We start from the raw sequence: 18,205 nt of genomic DNA, 5'->3' as shown, positions 1-18,205 counted from the left end.
GAGAAGTGAAGTGACTTACCCAAGGTCACACAGCAGACCAGGGGCGGAGCCGGGATTAGAACCCAGGTCCGGGCTCTCGCTGGGTTGAGGGGTAAGGGGGGAACCAGGCACCTTGCTGGTACGATGTGTGCCTGCCCACCAGCTTCACCCCAACAGTCTTCTAGACTGTGAGCCCATTGTTGGGTAGGGACTGTCTCTATAAGTTACCAACTTGTACTTCCCAAGCGCTTAGTACAGCGCTCTGCACACAGTAAGCGCTCAATAAATACGACTGAATGAATGAATGAGCAGTTCTCACAGGCTTTCCCGGACAACAATGACCAATTTTTGTTTTGTCCACCCGCCTTTCCCGAGTTCCAGCTGTACCGGACTCTCCCAGAGGCTTAATACGGGGCTCTGCCCATAATAAGTGCTCAATAAATACCACCGGCGATGATTAGGACGCAAAACAGCGTATGACTGAGCCAGTCCCATTTTGTCCCTCTGCAAAACCCCCCAGGAGAACCGAGTAAATACAAACCAGGATCCCGGGAGTGTCCAGATCTGGATCTGATCTCCTACAGAAGGGAAAAAAAAGAAAAGAAAAGCAACTTTTAAAAACTCCGGAAGGGGCCGAGGGGGAGAGCAGGTGTGAGCGGGCAACCACGAGGAGATCATTATCATCATCAATCATATTTATTGACTGCTTACTATATGCAGAGCACTGTACTAAGCGCTTGGGAAGTACAAATTGGCAACATACAGAGACAGTCCCTACCCAACAGTGGGCTCACAGTCTAAAAGGGGGAGACAGAGAACAAAACCAAACGTACTAACAAAATAAAATAAATAGAATAGATATAAATAGGATAGAATAGGTCAGGCTGGCGGGGTCTTGGGAGGGTGCGCATTTCTAGGGTGGTCTCCCTTGTGATCCCAAAAGCCATAACCAATCAATCAATCGTATTTACTGAGCGCTTACTGTGTGCAGAGCACTGTACTAAGCGCTTGGGAAGTACAAGTAACCCCAAATAACAAAACCAACTGTTGGCCTATGGACACGCGGCCTAAGGGAGCCCACTGCCCACCCCCGTGCCCCAAGAAATGACGTCAGCATGGGGTAGATCACGGGGGTGCCCAGGATACTCCACAGAAGGCCAGGACACTGCCCAGAGTCCGACACACGGGCATTCCCGGATCAGAAAATGCCGCGCAGCCCCAACTGACGCGGGACGTGGACCGACGATGGGTTTTCGTCCTTCCCGCCAGATGCCAGGAGAAACCCGCGCCCGACTTGGGCACTAATAATAATAATAATAATAAAAAAGTTGGCATTTGTTAAGCGCTTACTATGTGCAAAGCACTGCTCTAAGCGCTGGGGGGGTATACAAAGTGATCAGGTTGTCCCATGTGGGGTTCACAGTCTTAATCCCCATTTTACAGATGAGGGAACTGAGGCTCAGAGAAATTAAGTGACTTGCCCAAGGTCACACAGCAGACATGCGGCGGAGTTGGCATTCGAACCCATGACCTCTGACTCCAAAGCCCGGGCTCTTTCCACTGAGCCACGCTGCTTCTCAATAATAATGAGAATACTAATAATGGCATTTATTAAGCGCTTACTATGCGCAAAGCACTGTTCTTAGCGCTGGGGAGGTTACGAGGTGATCGGGTTGTCCCACGGGGGGCTCACCGTCTTCACCCCCATTTTACAGATGAGGGAGCTGAGGCCCAGAGAAGTGAAATGACTTGCCCAATGTCACACAGCGGACAATTGGCGGGGCCGGGATTAGAACGCACGACCTCTGACTCCCAAGCCCGGGCTCTTTCCACTGGGCCACGCTGTAAGACCCCGATGGGGACGTAATGAAGTACCTGCACGGTTTTGGTTTCCGGAGGTCGCGTCGCTTTTCCATGAGGATGATCTTCGGAGGGATATTCAAACCTGGAGGGTCGGAGGACGGAGAGAAGGCGGTTTATTATCTTGGCGAGGCCTTCCCTCCGCGCCCCGTCGCCAGGCAAGTCGGCGCCAACTGGGTTTACTTACTCTGTGCCCACCCTGCCCAGAGGGGCCTTCTCTCCCACCGCCTCCTCCCAGACGGACACCTTCTAAAAGACGGACGCCCACCCCCCCCAAAAAAGTCTCCAAGAGGGCCTTGTCCGCTTTAGTTATACTGTAATCGATTAATCGTATTTATTGAGCGCTTACTGTGAGCAGAGCACTGTACTAAGCGCTTGGGAAGTACAAGTTGGCAACATATAGAGACGGTCCCTACCCAACAGTGGGCTCACAGTCTAGAAGGGGGAGACAGAGAACAAAACATATTAAAAAAATAAAATAGAATAGATATGTACAAGTAAAATAGAGTAATAAATACGTACAAACATATATAGATATATACAGGTGCTGTGGGGAAGGGAAGGAGGTAAGATGGGGGGATGGAGTGGGGGACGAGGGGCTCAGTGTGGGAAGGCCTCCTGGAGGAGGTGAGCTCTCAGTAGGGCCTTGAAGGGAGGAAGAGAACTAGCTTGGCGGATGGGCAGAGGGAGGCCATTCCAGGCCCGGCGGCAACATTTGTATTTGTTAAGGGTTAGAGGAGCAGCGTGGCTCAGTGGAAAGAGCATGGGCTATGGAGTCAGAGGTCATGGGTTCGAATCCAACTCCGCCACAGGTCTGCTGTGTGACCCTGGGCGAGTCACTTCACTTCTCTGGGCCTCTGTTCCCTCATCTGTAAAATGGGGATGAAGACCGTGAACCCCACGTGGGACGACCTGATCACCTTGTATAATAATGATGGCATTTGTTAAGCTCTTACCAAGTGCAAAGCATTGTTCTAAGCACTGATCCCCCCCCAGTGCTTAGAACAGTGCTTTGCACATATTAAGCGCTTAACAAATGCCATTACTATTATTATTAAGTGCTTACTATGTGCTAAGCACTAGGATAGACACAAGTTCATCAGGTTGGATGCAGTCCACTTTCCACGTGGGCCTCACAGTCTTAATCCCCATTGTACTTCACAAGCGCTTAGCACAGTGCTCTGCACACAGTAAGCGCTCAATAAATACGATTGAATGAATGAATGACTTTGACAGATGAGGAAACTGAGGCCCTTCAGCAGCCTCTCCCTTCCACCTGAAACACTCCCCGCCGTCAATCAATCAATCAATCGTATTTATTGAGCGCTTACTGTGTGCAGAGCACTGTACTAAGCGCTTGGGAACTACAAGCTGGCAACAACCGGCCCACGTCCTTCCTCTGGCCTGGAATGCCCTCCCTCTTCACACCCGCCAAACTTGCTCTCTTCAAAGCCCTACTGAGAGTTCACCTCCTCCAGGAGGCCTTCCCAGAACGAGCGTCCTTTTATCTCTCATTCATTCAATCGTATTTATTGAGCGCTTCCTGTGTGCAGAGCACTGGACTAAGCGCTTGGGAAGTCCAAGTTGGCACCATATGGAGACGGTCCCTACCCAACAGTGGGCTCACAGTCTATCCTCCTCCTCCCCTCCCCACGGCACTCGTCCCCTTCTAGACCAATAGCACAATCAGTGGAAAGAGCCCGGGCTTTGGAGTCAGAGGTCATGGGTTCAAATCCCGGCTCCTCCAGCTGTCGGCTGTGTGACTTTGGGCAAGTCACTTCCCTTCTCTGGGCCTCAGTTCCCTCATCTATAAAATGGGGATTAAGACCGTGAGCCCCCCTTGGGACAACCTGATCACCTTGTATCCCCCCAGCACTTAGAACAGGGCTTGGCACGTAATAAGCGCTTAATAAATGCCATCATTATTATTATTATTACTATATAAAGTTATGTACCTATGTGCTGTGGGGATGCAAAGCAGGACGAATGAAGAAGCAAGGAAGAGGGGCGCTGAAGGGAGTGGGAGGAGAATAATAATAATAATAATGGCATTTATTAAGCGCTTACTATGTGCAAAGCACTGTTCTAAGCGCTGGGGAGGTTACAAGGTGATCAGGTTGTCCCACGGGGGGCCTCACAGTCTTAATCCCCATTTTACAGATGAGGTAGCTGAGGCACAGAGAAGAGGGGAAGGCTTCTTGGAGGAGTTGGGCCTTCAAGAAGCTCTTGAAGGGAGGGAGAGCGACTATCCGTCTGATAGGAGGAGGGAGGGTGTTCCAGCCAGAGGCAGGCACACAGTATGCACTTACAAATAAGCGCTTAATACAGTGCTCTGCACACAGTAAGCGCTCAATAAACGCGATTGAATGAATGAACAAAAATACCTAATTACACCCCATTTTACGCCCGCCCCGGGCATCCCCTACCTGAAAGAACGGTCGATAATCGTTAGTATATCTCCATGCTTCAGGGTTACTTGTTTGAACACTTGAACTCCATTCAGAAGGGTGGGATTGACAGTACTGAAGTTAGTCAGTACGGCCTACACGCCAGAAAACAAACACGTTAGAGTTTACCCAGCGGAAAAGATTCCCGGCCAACGCCGCCAGGGAAGGCCGCGGGGGTAAGAAATGAAAATCCCGGCCTCACCTCTTTGTCCTGGTTAATGTCGATGCTGCAGTGCTGCTTGGAGCACTGAGGGAGCTGGACGCGGATATCGCATTCGCTTTTCCTTCGGGGAAGAAAGGGGGAACACCCGCGTTACGGGGCGCCCGCTACAGAAAGAGAATCCCAATCCTGAAATTTGGGGCCCGTACATTTTTCCCTCTTTTTTCTACCCCAAACTGACGAGGACACGGAACACGGGCCTGATTTTGCCGGACACCGGAGGCAAAGTCGTGGAAATGCTCAGCCCGGCGGGAGGGAGGGAGGGTATGTTTGTACCGATTTATTACTCTATTTATTTTACCTGTACATATTCACTATTCTATTTATTTTATTTTGCTAATATGCTGTAGTTTTGTTGTCCGTCTCCTCCTTCTAGACTGTGAGCCCGTTGTTGGGTAGGGACCATCTCTCTATGTTGCCAACTTGTACTTCCCAAGCGCTTAGTACAGTGCTCTGCACACAGTAAGCGCTCAATAAATCCGATTGAATGAATGAATGTTGCCAACTTGTACTTCCCAAGCCCTTAGTACAGTGCTCTGCACACAGTAAGCGCTCAATAAATCATCATCATCATCAGTCGTATTTATTGAGCGTTTACTGTGTGCAGAGCACTGTACTAAGCGCTTGGGAAGTACAAATTGGCAACATAGAGAGACAGTCCCTACCCAACAGTGGGCTCACAGTCTAAAAGGGGGAGACAAAACCAAACATACTACAAAATAAAGTAGAATAGATATGTACAAGTAAAATAAATAGAGTAATAAATCTGTACAACCATATATAGAGTAATAAATCTGTACAAACATATATGCAGGTGCTGCGGGGAAGGGAAGGAGGGGGGATGGAGAGGGGGGAGAGGGGAAATTGGGCCATCAGCAGAAGGTTGGAATTTCGTCTCCCGTTTCTCCCAAAGTGGAAGGAGCGGATGGAGCTCACCGTCCGAACCAGCAGGTCGTGGTCGTTAAAGGGAAACAGGTCCCATCCGTTCCGTCCCTTCTGATAATGATTACGCTCCCGAACGGCATTTTCTGAAAGAGAAACACCATCCCCGAGATGAAGAAGATGCCATCCTTTTCAAAATGATAAAAGACGACCCGGCCTTCCTTTTCAAAATGATAAAAGACGACCCGGCCTTCCTTTACAGAATGATAAAAGGCGACCCGGCCTTCTCAGGCCACTGGACAGAGAGAAATAGTATTTCGGAAGCGTAAACTAAGGCAGAGAAGCAGCGTGGCTTAGTGGAAAGAGCCCGGGCTTGGGAGTCGCAGGTCGTGGGTTCTAATTCCGACGCCGCTACGTGACATTAGGCAAGTTGCTTCACTTCTCTGGGTCTCAGTTCCCTCATCTGTAAGATGGGGATGAAGCCTGTGAGCCCTACGCGCGACAACCTGATCACCTTGTATCTACCCCAGTGTTTAGAACAGTGCTTGACACATAGTAAGCGCTTAACAAATACCAACCTTATTATTGGTATTTATTATGTTTATATATCAACGTGGCTCAGTGGAAAGAGCCCGGGCTTTGGAGTCAGAGGTCGTGGGTTCAAATCCCTGCTCTGCCAATTGTCAGCTGGGTGACTTTGGGCAAGTCACTTCACTTCTCTGGGCCTCAGTTACCTCATCTGGAAAATGGGGATGAAGACTGTGAGCCCCAAGTGGGACAACCTGATCACCCTGTAGCCCCCCCACAGCGCTTAGAATAGTGCTTTGCACATAGTAAGCGCTTAACAAATACCACCATTATTATTATTATTATTATTATTATTATATCAGAGAGGCGGAGGTAAGAGGAGGGGAAACGTACACGGGTGTAATCGATCAATGGCATTTACTGGGTGCTTACTCTGTGCAGAGCACTGTACTAAGCGCTCGGGAGAGGACAACGGACTTAGGAGACAAGCTTACAGTCCAGAGGGGGAGACGGACGTCAATGCCTGTGAGGGCGGCGGGCTGTTGTGAGGATGAGGATCATGGGCTTTTAGACTGTGAGCCCACTGTTGGGTAGGGACTGTATATGTTGCCAATTTGTACTTCCCAAGCGCTTAGTACAGTGCTCTGCACATAGTAAGCGCTCAATAAATACGATTGATGATGATGGGCTGGAGAGAGAAGAGGGTCACCTGCGGTATAACAGGAGGAGCGTGGATGAGATGGATGATTTGTACATATTTATTACTTTATTTATTTTACTTGTACATATTGACTACTCTATTTTATTAATGATAAGCACATACCTAGAATTCTATTTATTCTGACGGTTTTGACGCCTGTCTACTTGTTTTGTTCTGTTGTCTGTCTCCCCCTTCTAGACTGTGAGCCCGTTGTTGGGCAGGGACCGCATCTATCTGTTGCCGACTTGTACTTCCCAAGCGCTCAGTACAGTGCTCTGCACACAGTAAGCGTTCAATAAATACAATTGAATGAATGAATGAATGAATGGAGCACAGGTAATCCTGGCTCCACCCCTTGTCTGCTATGCGACCTTGGGCAAATCACCTCACTGCTCTGGGCCTCAGTTACCTCATCTGTAAAACGGGGATTGAGACCAGACCAGACCAAAGCGCCTTCAGAGCTGGAGGGCAGACACCTTCCCCAACTAAGCTCTCATTTCCTCTTCTCCCTCCCCCTTCTCTGGGACTCAGTCCCCTCATCTGTAAAATGGGGATTAAGACTGTGAGCCTCACGTGGGACAACCTGATCACCTTGTATCCCCCCCACTCCCACCCCGCCAGTCCTCAAAACAAATACACTTATTTATTTCTGCGTCTCCCAGGCACTTTCATTCATTCAATAGTATTTATTGAGCATTTACTGTGTGCAGAGCACTGTACTAAGCGCTTGGGAAGTCCAAGTTGGCAACATATAGAGACGGTCCCTACCTAACAGCAGGCTCACAGTCTAGAAGGGCACTTGGATTTGCTCCCTTGATTCAACCCTCCCTCAGCCCCACTGGTGAAAGAGCCCAGGCTTTGGAGTCAGAGGTCGTGGGTTCTAATCTCGGCTCCGCCACTTGTCAGCTGGGTGACTCTGGGCAAGTCACTTCTCCGTGCCTCAGTTCCCTCATCTGTAAAATGGGGATTAAGACTGAGTCCCACATGGGGCAACCTCATGACCTGTAACCTCCCCAGCGTTTAGAACAGTGCTTTGAGCATAGTAAGCACTTAATAAATGCTATTATAAATATCTACCCCAGTGCTTAGAACAGTGCTTAGCGCTTAACAAATGCCATCATTATTATTATTATTATTCCTCTGTGCTCAGCACTGTTCTAAGCACTGGGGAGAGTCCAGCACAGCAAGAGTTAGTAGACACACTCCCTGTCTACCACATGCTTACAGTTCGTTCATTCATTCAATCGTATTTATTGAGCGCTTCCTGCGTGTAGAGCTCTGTATTAAGCGCTTGGTTACAGTCTAGGGGGGAGACAGACATTATTCACTCATTCAATTTTATTTATGGAGTGCTTACTGTGTGCTGGGCACTGTACTAAGCGCTTGCGGGAATACCATACAACAATAAACAGACCCGTTCCTTGCCCAAAGGGAATTTCTTCATTCATTCAGTGGTATTTCATTCATTCATTCAATCGTATTTATTAAGTGCTTACTGTATGCAGAGCACTGTACTAAGCTCTTGGAAAGTACAATTCGGTGACAGAGAGACAGTCCTTACCCACCAACAGGCTCACTGTCTAGAAGGGGGAGAACAGAAATAAAGAAATCACACACAATAATAATAATAGTAATGATGGTATTTGTTAAGTGCTAACTATGTGCAAAGCACCGTTCTAAGTAACCCAAGGTCATTGGGTTGCCCCATGTGGGGCTCACAGTCTTAACCCCCATTTTCCAGATGAGGGAACTGAGGCCCAGAGAAGTGAAGTGACTTGCCCAAAGTCACCCAGCTGACAAGTGGCGGAGCCGGGATTAGAACCCACAACCTTAGACTCCCAAGCCCGGGCTCTTGCCACCGGGCCCTGCTGCTTCTCTTAAGGAAGAGCTTGATAAGTATGGCTGACTGAATGATGGCACTGTTTGGCCTCCTCGACTCCTCCGAGACGCGAAATTTGGGCGGCTCCCACAGCGTCACCGACGGACCAGGCTCTAGGTCAGCGGGGCAACGCAAGGCCACCAATAAACTTCTGAACTAAGGCAGCCTTCTACCATCATCATCATCATCATCAATCGTATTTATTGTGCGCTTACTATGTGCAGAGCACTGTACTAAGCGCTTGGGAAGTACAAATTGGCAACATATAGGGACAGTCCCTACCCAACAGTGGGCTCACAGTCTAAAAATAAAATAAATCACCGTGGTGTTTGTTAAGTGCTTACTATGTGCACCAATAAACTTCTGAACTAAGGCAGCCTTCTACCAACATCATCATCATCAATCGTATTTACTGAGCGCTTACTATGTACAGAGCACTGTACTAAGCGCTTGGGAAGTACAAATTGGCAACATATAGGGACAGTCCCTACCCAACAGTGGGCTCACAGTCTAAAAATAAAATAAATCACCGTGGTGTTTGTTAAGTGCTTACTACGTGCCGGGCACGGCGCAATGATGTTGGCATTTGCTAAGCGCTTACTACTACTAATGATAATGATGGTATTTGTTAAGCGCTTACTATGTGCCAAGCACTGTTCTAAGCGCTGGGGAGGTTACAAGGTGATCAGGTTGTCCCACGGGGGGGCTCACAGTCCTAATCCCCATTTTACAGATCATCATCATCAATCGTATTTATTGAGCGCTTACTGTGTGCAGAGCACTGTACTAAGCACTTGGGAAGTACAAGTTGGCAACATATAGAGACGGTCCCCACCCAACAGTGGGCTCACAGATGAGGGAACTGAGGCCCAGAGAATCAATCGTACTTATTGAGTGCTTACTGTGTGCAGAGCACTGGACTAAGCGCTTGGGAAGTACAAGTTGGCAACATATAAAGACAGTCCCTACCCAACTGTGGGCTCACAGTCTAGAAGGGGGAGACAGAGAACAAAACCAAACATATTAACAAAATAAAATAAATAGAATAGATATGTACAAGTAAAATAGAGTAATAAATATGTACAGACATATATACATATATACAGGTGCTGTGGGGAAGGGAAGGAGGTGTGAAGTGAAGTGACTTGCCCAAAGTCACACAGCTGACAGTTGGCGGAGCCGGGATTTGAACCCATGACCTCTGACTCCAAAGCCCGGGCTCTTTCCACTGGGCCACGCTGCTTCTCTTAGAGGAGGAAACTCTCTAATAATAATGATGGTATTTATTAAGCGATTACTATGTGCAAAGCACTGTTCTAAGCGCTGGGGTGGTTACAAGGTGATCAGGTTGTCCCCCTCGGGGCTCACAGGCTTCATCCCCATTTGATAGATGAGGGAACTGAGGCCCAGAGAAGTGAAGCGACTTGCCCAAAGTCACACAGCGGACAAGGGGCGGAGGCGGGATTAGAACCCATGACCCCTGACTCCCAAGCCCGGGCTCTTTCCGCTGAGCCATGCTGCTTCTCTAGGTGCCAAGAACCGTTCTAAGCTCTGCGGGGAGATAGAAAGTGATCAGGTTGTCCCACGTGGGGCTCACGGTCTTCATCCCCATTTTACAGATGAGGGAACTGAGGCACAGAGAAGTGAGGTGACGCCCAAAGTCACACAACTGTCAAGGGGCAGAGCACTGTCACTACGTCACTACTATGTGCCGGGCACTGTTCTAAGCGCTTGGGAGAGTGCGACACAACAGAATTAGCAATCACGCCTCCTGCCCGTGTGAGAATCAATCAATCAATCAATCAGTCGTATTTATTGAGCGCTTACTGCGTGCAGAGCACTGGACTAAGCGCTTGGGAAGTCCAAGATGGCAACATCTAGAGACGGTCCCTACCCGACAGCGGGCTCACAGGCTAGAAGGGGGAGACGGACGATGAAACAAAGCATATTAACGAAATAAAATAGAATAAATATGTACAAATAAAATAGAGTAATAAATGCGTACAAACATATATACATATGTACAGGTATATTAACATTAACAAGCATATTAACAAAATAAAATAAATCGAATAAATATATACGAATAAAATAAATATAATAAATATATACAAATAAAATAAATAGAATACATATATACAAATAAAATAAATAGAATAAATATATACAAATAAAATAAATAGAATATATACAAATAAAATAAATAGAATATATACAAATAAAATAAATAGACTATATACAAATAAAATAAATAGAATATATACAAATAAAATAAATAAATAGAGTAATAAATAGGTCCAAACGTCTATACATCTTCACTTAACCCACGGGATCCCGGCCTCGACCATGAATAACAGGAGATGCAAATAATAATAACTATTTCTTAAGCACCGTGAGCCCCATGTGGGAAAGGGACTGTGTCCAACCCCATTTGTGTGTGTCCACCCCAGCGCTTAGTACAGTGCCTGGCACATAGTAAGCGCTTAACAAATACCACAATAAATAGCGTTATTATGTACCAAGCACTGTGGTGGAAACAGGACCATAAGCAGACTAGACGGGGCTCCTGCCCACACTGGAGTCATAATTTAAATTAATAGTTGTGGGTTTTGTTATTTGTGACAAGCATTGTAACAATAATAATGTCATTTGTTAAGTGCTTACTCTGTGCCAGGCACTGTACTAAGCGCTGGGTTGATAACAACCCCAGAGAAGCAGCGTGGCTCAGTGGAAAGAGCCCGGGCTTTGGAGTCAGAGGTCGTGGGTTCGAATCTCGGCTCCGCCACTTAGCTGCGTGACTTTGGGCAAGTCACTTCACTTCTCTGGGCCTCAGTTCCCTCATCTGTCAAATGGGGATGAAGACTGGGAGCCCCACGTGGGACAACCTGATTACCTTGTATCTCCCCCAGCGCTTAGAACAGTGCTTGGCACATAGTAGGTGCTTAACAAATACCACTATTATTATTATCATTATTATTATTATAACAGGGAAATCGGGTTTGACACAGTCCCTGTCCCACATGGGGCTCTCAGTCAATCCCCATTTTCCAGGTGAGGGAACTGAGGCCCAGAGAAGTGAAGTGACTTGCCCAAGGTAATAATAATAATAATGGCATTTATTAAGCGCTTACTATGTGCAAAGCACTGTTCATTCATTCATTCAATCACATTTATTGAGTGCTTATTGTGTGCAGAGCACTGTACTAAGCGCTTGGGAAGTCCAAGTTGGCAACATACTGTTCGAAGAGCTGGATAGTAGTAATAATAATAATGATGGTACTTGTTAAGCGCTTACTATGTGCCAAACACTGTAACAACAATAATAATAATAATATCAGGAGGAGCAGCGTGGCTCAGTGGAAAGAGCCCGGGCTTTGGAGTCAGAGGTCATGGGTTCAAATCCCGGCTCCGCCAACTGTCAGCTGTGTGACTTTGGGCGAGTCACTTCACTTCTCTGGGCCTCAGTTCCCTCATCTGTAAAATGGGGATGAAGACTGTGAGCCCCCCGTGGGACAACCTGATCACCTTGTAACCTCCCCAGCGCTTAGAACAGTGCTTTGCACATAGTAAGTGCCTAATAAATGCCATTATTATTATTATTAGTGTTTATTATGTGCCAGGCACTGTACTATGCGCTAGGATGGATCCAAGGTTGGACACAGTCCCTGTCCCACAGGAGGCTCGCAGTGTTCATCCCCATTTTCCAGGTGAGGGAACTGAGGCCCAGAGAAGCGGAGTGACTTGTCCAAGGTCATACAGCAGACAAGTGGAGGAGGCTGGATTAGAACCCAGGTCCTTCCAACTCCCAGGCCCGGGCTCCGTCCCATAGGTCACACTACTTCCCTGACTAAGTGCGGGGGGCCAAACGAAGACGACGGGGTCCCACGTCTGAGGAGGAGGGGGGTCAGGGATTGATTTCGGAGGGTACGGATGAGGGTATAGTCCAGTGCTCTGCACACAGTAAGCGCTCAATAAGTACCACTGAATGAATGAATGAGGGAACTGAGGCCCACAAGTGAAGTGACTTGTCCAAGGCCACACAGCAACGAGGAGCGGAGCCGGGATTGGGATCCGGGCCCTCTGCCTCTCAGTCCCGTGTGCTTTCCGCCGCTTGACCGTTGAGCCCAAGTAGCCGCTGACGAGCCTGGGCGCCGGAGGGTCCTGGGTTCGAGTCCCGGCTCTGCCGCTTGTCGGCTGGGTGAACCCGGGGCGGGTCACTTGGCTTCTCTGGGCCTCCATTCCCTCATCTGTAAAATGGGGGTGGAGACTGAGCCCCCTGTGGGACGGGGACAGTGTCCGGCCCAATGACCTCGCCTCGACCTGCCTTCGGGTCCGGACACGTAGTAGATGCCTACAGACGCCACTAAAAAGGAAAGGAGGAGTCCTGCCCGCTCCTGGCTTGGGAAACGGGAAGGCAGGAGGGCAGGGGAGGGGATGGAGACTGGCACGGCAGCAACAGTAGGACCGGGGGTCAGGGGCAGTCATCATCATCATCATCATCATCAATCGCATTTATTGAGCGCTTACCATGTGCAGAGCACTGTACTAAGCGCTTGGGAAGTACAAATTGGCAACATATAGAGACAGTCCCCTTCTTGCCCCCGGGCTAGCCCCGTCCGGGGCATTGTAGAGAGACGGGCAAATTGTACGTACACACACACACGGCGGCGTGGCTCAGTGGAAAGAGCCCGGGCTTGGGAGTCAGAGGTCAGGGGGCCAAATCCCGGCTCTGCCACTTGTCAGCTGTGTGACTTTGGGCAAGTCACTTCTCTGGGCCTCAGTTCCCTCATCTGGAAAATGGGGATTAAAACTGTGAGCCCCACGGGGGACAACCTGATCACCTTGTATCCCCCCAGCGCTTAGAACAGTGCTTTGCAGATAGTAAGCGCTTAACAAATGCCATCATTATTATTATTATTATTATTATGATTAGGGGCAGCAGGAAGGGGTCGGTGGGTGGAGGTGAGGGGCTGCAAGTAGGGATCGGTGGGCAGCAGGAAGCTGGCCATGGGCAAGGGTCAGCGGGCTGGAGCAGGGTCAGCAAGCACGGGTCAGCACGAAGGTGGGCAGGGGCAGCAGGGAGAAGTGAGGGGCAGCAGGAAGGGGTCAGAGGTCAGGGGCAGCAGGGAGAAGTCAGGGGAAGCGGGAAGGGGTCAGAGGTCAGGGGCAGCAGGGAGAAGTCAGGGGCAGCGGGAAGGGGTCAGAGGTCAGGGGCAGCAGGAAGGGGCCAGGGGGCAGAGGTCAGGGGCAGCAGGGTGAGGTCAGAGGTCAGGGGCAGCAGGAAGGGGTCAGTGGGCAGAGGTCAGGGGCAGCAGGGAGAAGTCCGGGCAGCAGAAAAGGGCCAGGGGGCAGAGGCCCAGGGCAGTGGGAAGGGGTCAAAGGTCAGGGGGCAGAGATCAGGGGCAGCAGGAAGGGGCCAGGGGACAGAGGCCAGGGGCAGTAGGAAAGGATCGGGGGCAGAGGCCAGGGGCAGCAGGAAGGGGCCAGGGGGCAGTGGCCAGGGGCAGCAGGAAGGGGTCAGGGGGCAGAGGTCAGAGGCAGCAGGAAGGGGCCAGGGGGCAGAGGTTAGGGGCAACAGGAAGGCAGGAAGGGGCCAGGGGGCAGAGGCCAGGGGCAGCAGGAATGGGCCAGGGGGCAGAGGCCAGGGGCAGCGGGAAGGGGTCAGGGGCAGCAGGAAGGGGCCAGGGGGCAGAGGCCAGGGGCAGTAGGAAAGAGTCAGAGGTCAAGGGCAGCAGGGAGAAGTCAGGGGCAGCAGGAAGGGGCCAGGGGCAGCAGGGAGAGGTCAGGGGAAGAAGGGAGAGGTCGGGGCAGCAAGAAGGGGCCGGGGGAAGAGACCAGGGGCAGCAGGAAAGAGTCAGAGGTCAAGGGCAGCAGGGAGAAGTCAGGGGCAGCAGGAAGGGGTCAGGGGCTGCAGGAAGGGGCCAGTGGGCAGAGGTCAGAGGGCAGAGGCCATGGGCAGCAGGAAAGAGTCAGAGATCTGGGGCAGCAAGGAGAAGTCAGGGACTGCTGCAGGAAAGGACCAGTGGGCAGAGATCGGGGCAGTAGGAAGGGGTCAGGGGGCAGAGGTCTGTCCTCAACAGGGAGAGGTCAGGGGGCAGAGGCCGGGGGCAGGTCGACAGCGGGCAGCAGCCTGGGCAGGGGATAGGCAGCCAAGGGTCAGGGGTCAGCAGGCAGGGGTCAGAGGTCAGGAGGCAGGGGTCATTCATTCATTCAGTCGTATTTATTGAGCGCTTACCGTGTGCAGAGCACTGTACTAAGCGCAAATCAGCAACATCTAGAGACGGTCCCTACCCACCAACGGGCTGACAGGCTAGAAGGTGGGGGACGGACAACAAAACGAAACAAGTAGGTAGGTGTCCATACCATCAGAATAAATAGGATTATAGCTATATACACATCATTAATAAAATAAACAGAATAGTAAATATGTACAAGTAAAATAAATAGAGCAATAAATCTGTACAAACAGATATACAGGTGCTGTGGGGAGGTCAGAGGTCAGCAGCCAGGAGTCGGGGTCAGCATTCATTCATTCAAGCGTATTGATTGAGCGCTTACTGTGTGCTGAGCACTGTGCTAAGCGCTTGGGAAGAACAAGATGGCAACTATAAATATAGAGAAGACGGTCCCTACCCAACAGCGGGCTCTCAGTCTAGAAGGGGGAGACGGACAACAAAACAAAACATATTCACAAATAAAATAAATGGAATAACTATGTACAAACAAAATAAATAGAGTAATAAATACGTACAAACATATATATATATATATATACATACAGTATGTGTATATAATATAATATGATGGCATGTGTTAAGCGCTTACTGTGTGCAAAGCACTGTTCCAAGCGCTGGGGGGATACAATGTGATCAAGTTGTCCCATGTAGGGCTCACAGTCTTAATCTTATATATATATATACATATATACAGTATATATATATATATAATAGAATAGAATAAATAAAATAGAATATAGAATTGTCCCACGTAGGGCTCACAGTCTTAATCATATATATACATATATACAGTATATATATATATAATAGAATATATAAAATAGAATAATAAATATGCATATATATATATATATATACACACACACACACACACACAGTCAGCAGTCAGGAGGCAGGAGTTATTCATTCACTCAATCGTATTGATTGAGCGCTTACTGTATGCACAGCACTGTGCTAAACACTTGGGAAGTCCAAATTGGCAACATATAGAGAAGAGGGTCCCTACCCAACAGTGGGCTCACAGTCTAGAAGGGGGAGGCAGACAGCAAAACAAAACACAGTAACAAAATTCATTCATGCATTCAATCGCATTTATTGAGCGCTTACTGTGTGCAGAGCACTGTGCTAAGCGCTTGGGAAGTCCAAGTTGGCAACATCTAGAGACGGTCCCTACCCCACAGCGGGCACACAGTCTAGAAGGGGGAGGCAGACAACAAAAAACAAAACATAGCAACCAAATAAAATAAATGGAATAAATATGTCCAAGTAAAATGAATGGAGTAATAAATCAGTGCAAACATATCTACCTATATACAGGTGCTGGGGGGCAGGAGGGGGAACTCACCAAACCTGCTGCTATTGTTGTTGTTGCTCCTCCTCCTCCTCCAGGCCGCCCTCCGTCCTCCTACTACTGCTGCTGCTGCGCTACTACTACGCTACTGCTCTACTACTACGCCGCGGCGCGCGCGGCCCCCCCAACGGCCGCCGCGCGAATCCCTCCGCCGCCGCGCGGATCCCTCCGCCGCCCGCCCTCCCCGACTCCCGCGGCGGGGACTACTTCCAAGCCGCATCACCACCGCGGCCCTACGGCCGGACGCGCCGCCCGCCCATTCAAAAGTTGGCGCCAAGCCCTCCTATTGGGCGAGCCGGGACCGGCGGCGAGGGCGAACGGCCAATCGGAAGCGGCGGGGCGCTCGCGCCTCCTGCGCAGGCGCGGCGCCCGGGCGGCGGTTCTCGCCCCGCCTCTAGGGGGCGGGGTCGAGGAGGGGCGGAGGCGGCGGGACCACGCATGCGCGGCCACCCCACCCTTCTGTGCCAATGATAATAATAATAATAATAATAATAATAGCATTTATTAAGCGCTAACTATGTGCAAATCACTGTTCTAAGCGCCGAATAATAATCACATAATAATAATCTAATAGTCAATCCATCAATCGTATTTATTGAGCGCTTACTGTGTGCAGAGCACTGTACTAAGCGCTTAGCACTGTACTAAGATCAGGTTGTCCCACAGGGGGCTCACTAATAATAATAATAGCATTTATTAAGCGCTAACTATGTGCAAATCACTGTTCTAAGCGCCGAATAATAATCACATAATAATAATCTAATAGTCAATCCATCAATCGTATTTATTGAGCGCTTACTGTGTGCAGAGCACTGTACTAAGCGCTTAGCACTGTACTAAGATCAGGTTGTCCCACAGGGGGCTCACTAATAATAATAATAGCATTTATTAAGCGCTAACTATGTGCAAATCACTGTTCTAAACTCAGAATAATAATCTAATAATAATAATCTAATAATCAATCAATCGTATTTATTGAGCGCTTACTGTGTGCAGAGCACTGTACTAAGTGCTTAGCACTGTACTAAGATCAGGTTGTCCCACAGGGGTCTCACTAATAATAATAATAGCATTTATTAAGCGCTAACTATGTTCAAATCACTGTTCTAAGCGCAGAATAATATGTTCAAATCACTGTTCTAAACGCAGAATAATAATCTAATAATAATAATCTAATAGTCAATCAATCAATCGTATTTATTGAGCACTTACTGTGTGCAGAGCACTGTACTAAGCGCTTAGCACTGTACTAAGATCAGGTTGTCCCACAGGGGGCTCACTAATAATAATAATAGCATTTATTAAGCGCTATGTGCAAATCACTGTTCTAAATTCAGAATAATAATCTCATAATAATAATCTAATAATCAATCAATCGTATTTATTGAGCACTTACTGTGTGCAGAGCACTGTACTAAGCGCTTAGCACTGTACTAAGATCAGGTTGTCCCACAGGGGGCTCACTAATAATAATAATAGCATTTATTAAGCGCTAACTATGTGCAAATCACTGTTCTAAGCGCAGAATAATAATCTAATAATAATAATCTAATAGTCAATCAATCAATCGTATTTATTGAGCGCTTACTGTGTGCAGAGCACTGTACTAAGCGCTTAGCACTGTACTAAGATCAGGTTGTCCCACAGGGGGCTCACAGTCCTAATCCCCATTTACCCCATTTATGCATTTTATTTATGTTTACTGCTGTCTGTCTCCCACACACCCCCTCCCGCAACCCCCAACTGTGAGCTCATTGTGGGCAGGGATTGTCACGGTTTATTGTTGAATTGTACCTTCCCAAGCGCTTAGTACAGTGCATCGCACACAGTAAGCACTTAATAGATACGATTGAATGAATGAACGAATGACGGTGTCAATAATAATAATAATTTTGGTATTTGTTAAGCGCTTACTATGTGCAAAGCACGTTCTGAGCGCTGAGGAGGATACAAGGTGATGAGGTTGTCCCATGTGGGGCTCACAATCTTAATCCCCATTTTACAGATGAGGGAACGGAGGCACAGAGAAGTGAAGTGATTTGCCCAAAGTCACCCAGCTGACAAGCGGCGGAGCCGGGATTAGGACCCACGACCTCTGACTCCCAAGCCCGGGCTCTTTCCAC

The 18,205-nt window shown here is 48.8% G+C and overlaps 1 protein-coding gene across 1 annotated transcript in view; it reads right to left on the bottom strand.

Annotated features, from left to right (window-relative positions):
- Positions 1-16,100, bottom strand: part of MKI67 (marker of proliferation Ki-67) — a 55,975-nt gene extending 39,875 nt beyond the window's left edge. Inside the window, exons 1-6 of the mRNA XM_038743983.1 lie at positions 16,077-16,100; positions 5,443-5,534; positions 4,489-4,570; positions 4,266-4,381; positions 1,855-1,924; positions 521-557 (exon numbers count right to left, since the gene is read on the bottom strand). Coding sequence (XP_038599911.1) covers positions 521-557; positions 1,855-1,924; positions 4,266-4,381; positions 4,489-4,570; positions 5,443-5,531 — 394 coding nt within the window. The 5' untranslated portion in view covers positions 5,532-5,534; positions 16,077-16,100. The remainder of the gene's footprint in view (positions 1-520; positions 558-1,854; positions 1,925-4,265; positions 4,382-4,488; positions 4,571-5,442; positions 5,535-16,076) is intronic.
- Positions 16,101-18,205: the final 2,105 nt, after the last annotated feature.

The sequence above is a fragment of the Tachyglossus aculeatus genome, chromosome 3, assembly GCF_015852505.1.
Source record: "Tachyglossus aculeatus isolate mTacAcu1 chromosome 3, mTacAcu1.pri, whole genome shotgun sequence".
Classification (NCBI taxonomy): Eukaryota; Metazoa; Chordata; class Mammalia; order Monotremata; family Tachyglossidae; genus Tachyglossus; species Tachyglossus aculeatus.
This window is presented reverse-complemented; position numbering and strand designations above follow the sequence as displayed.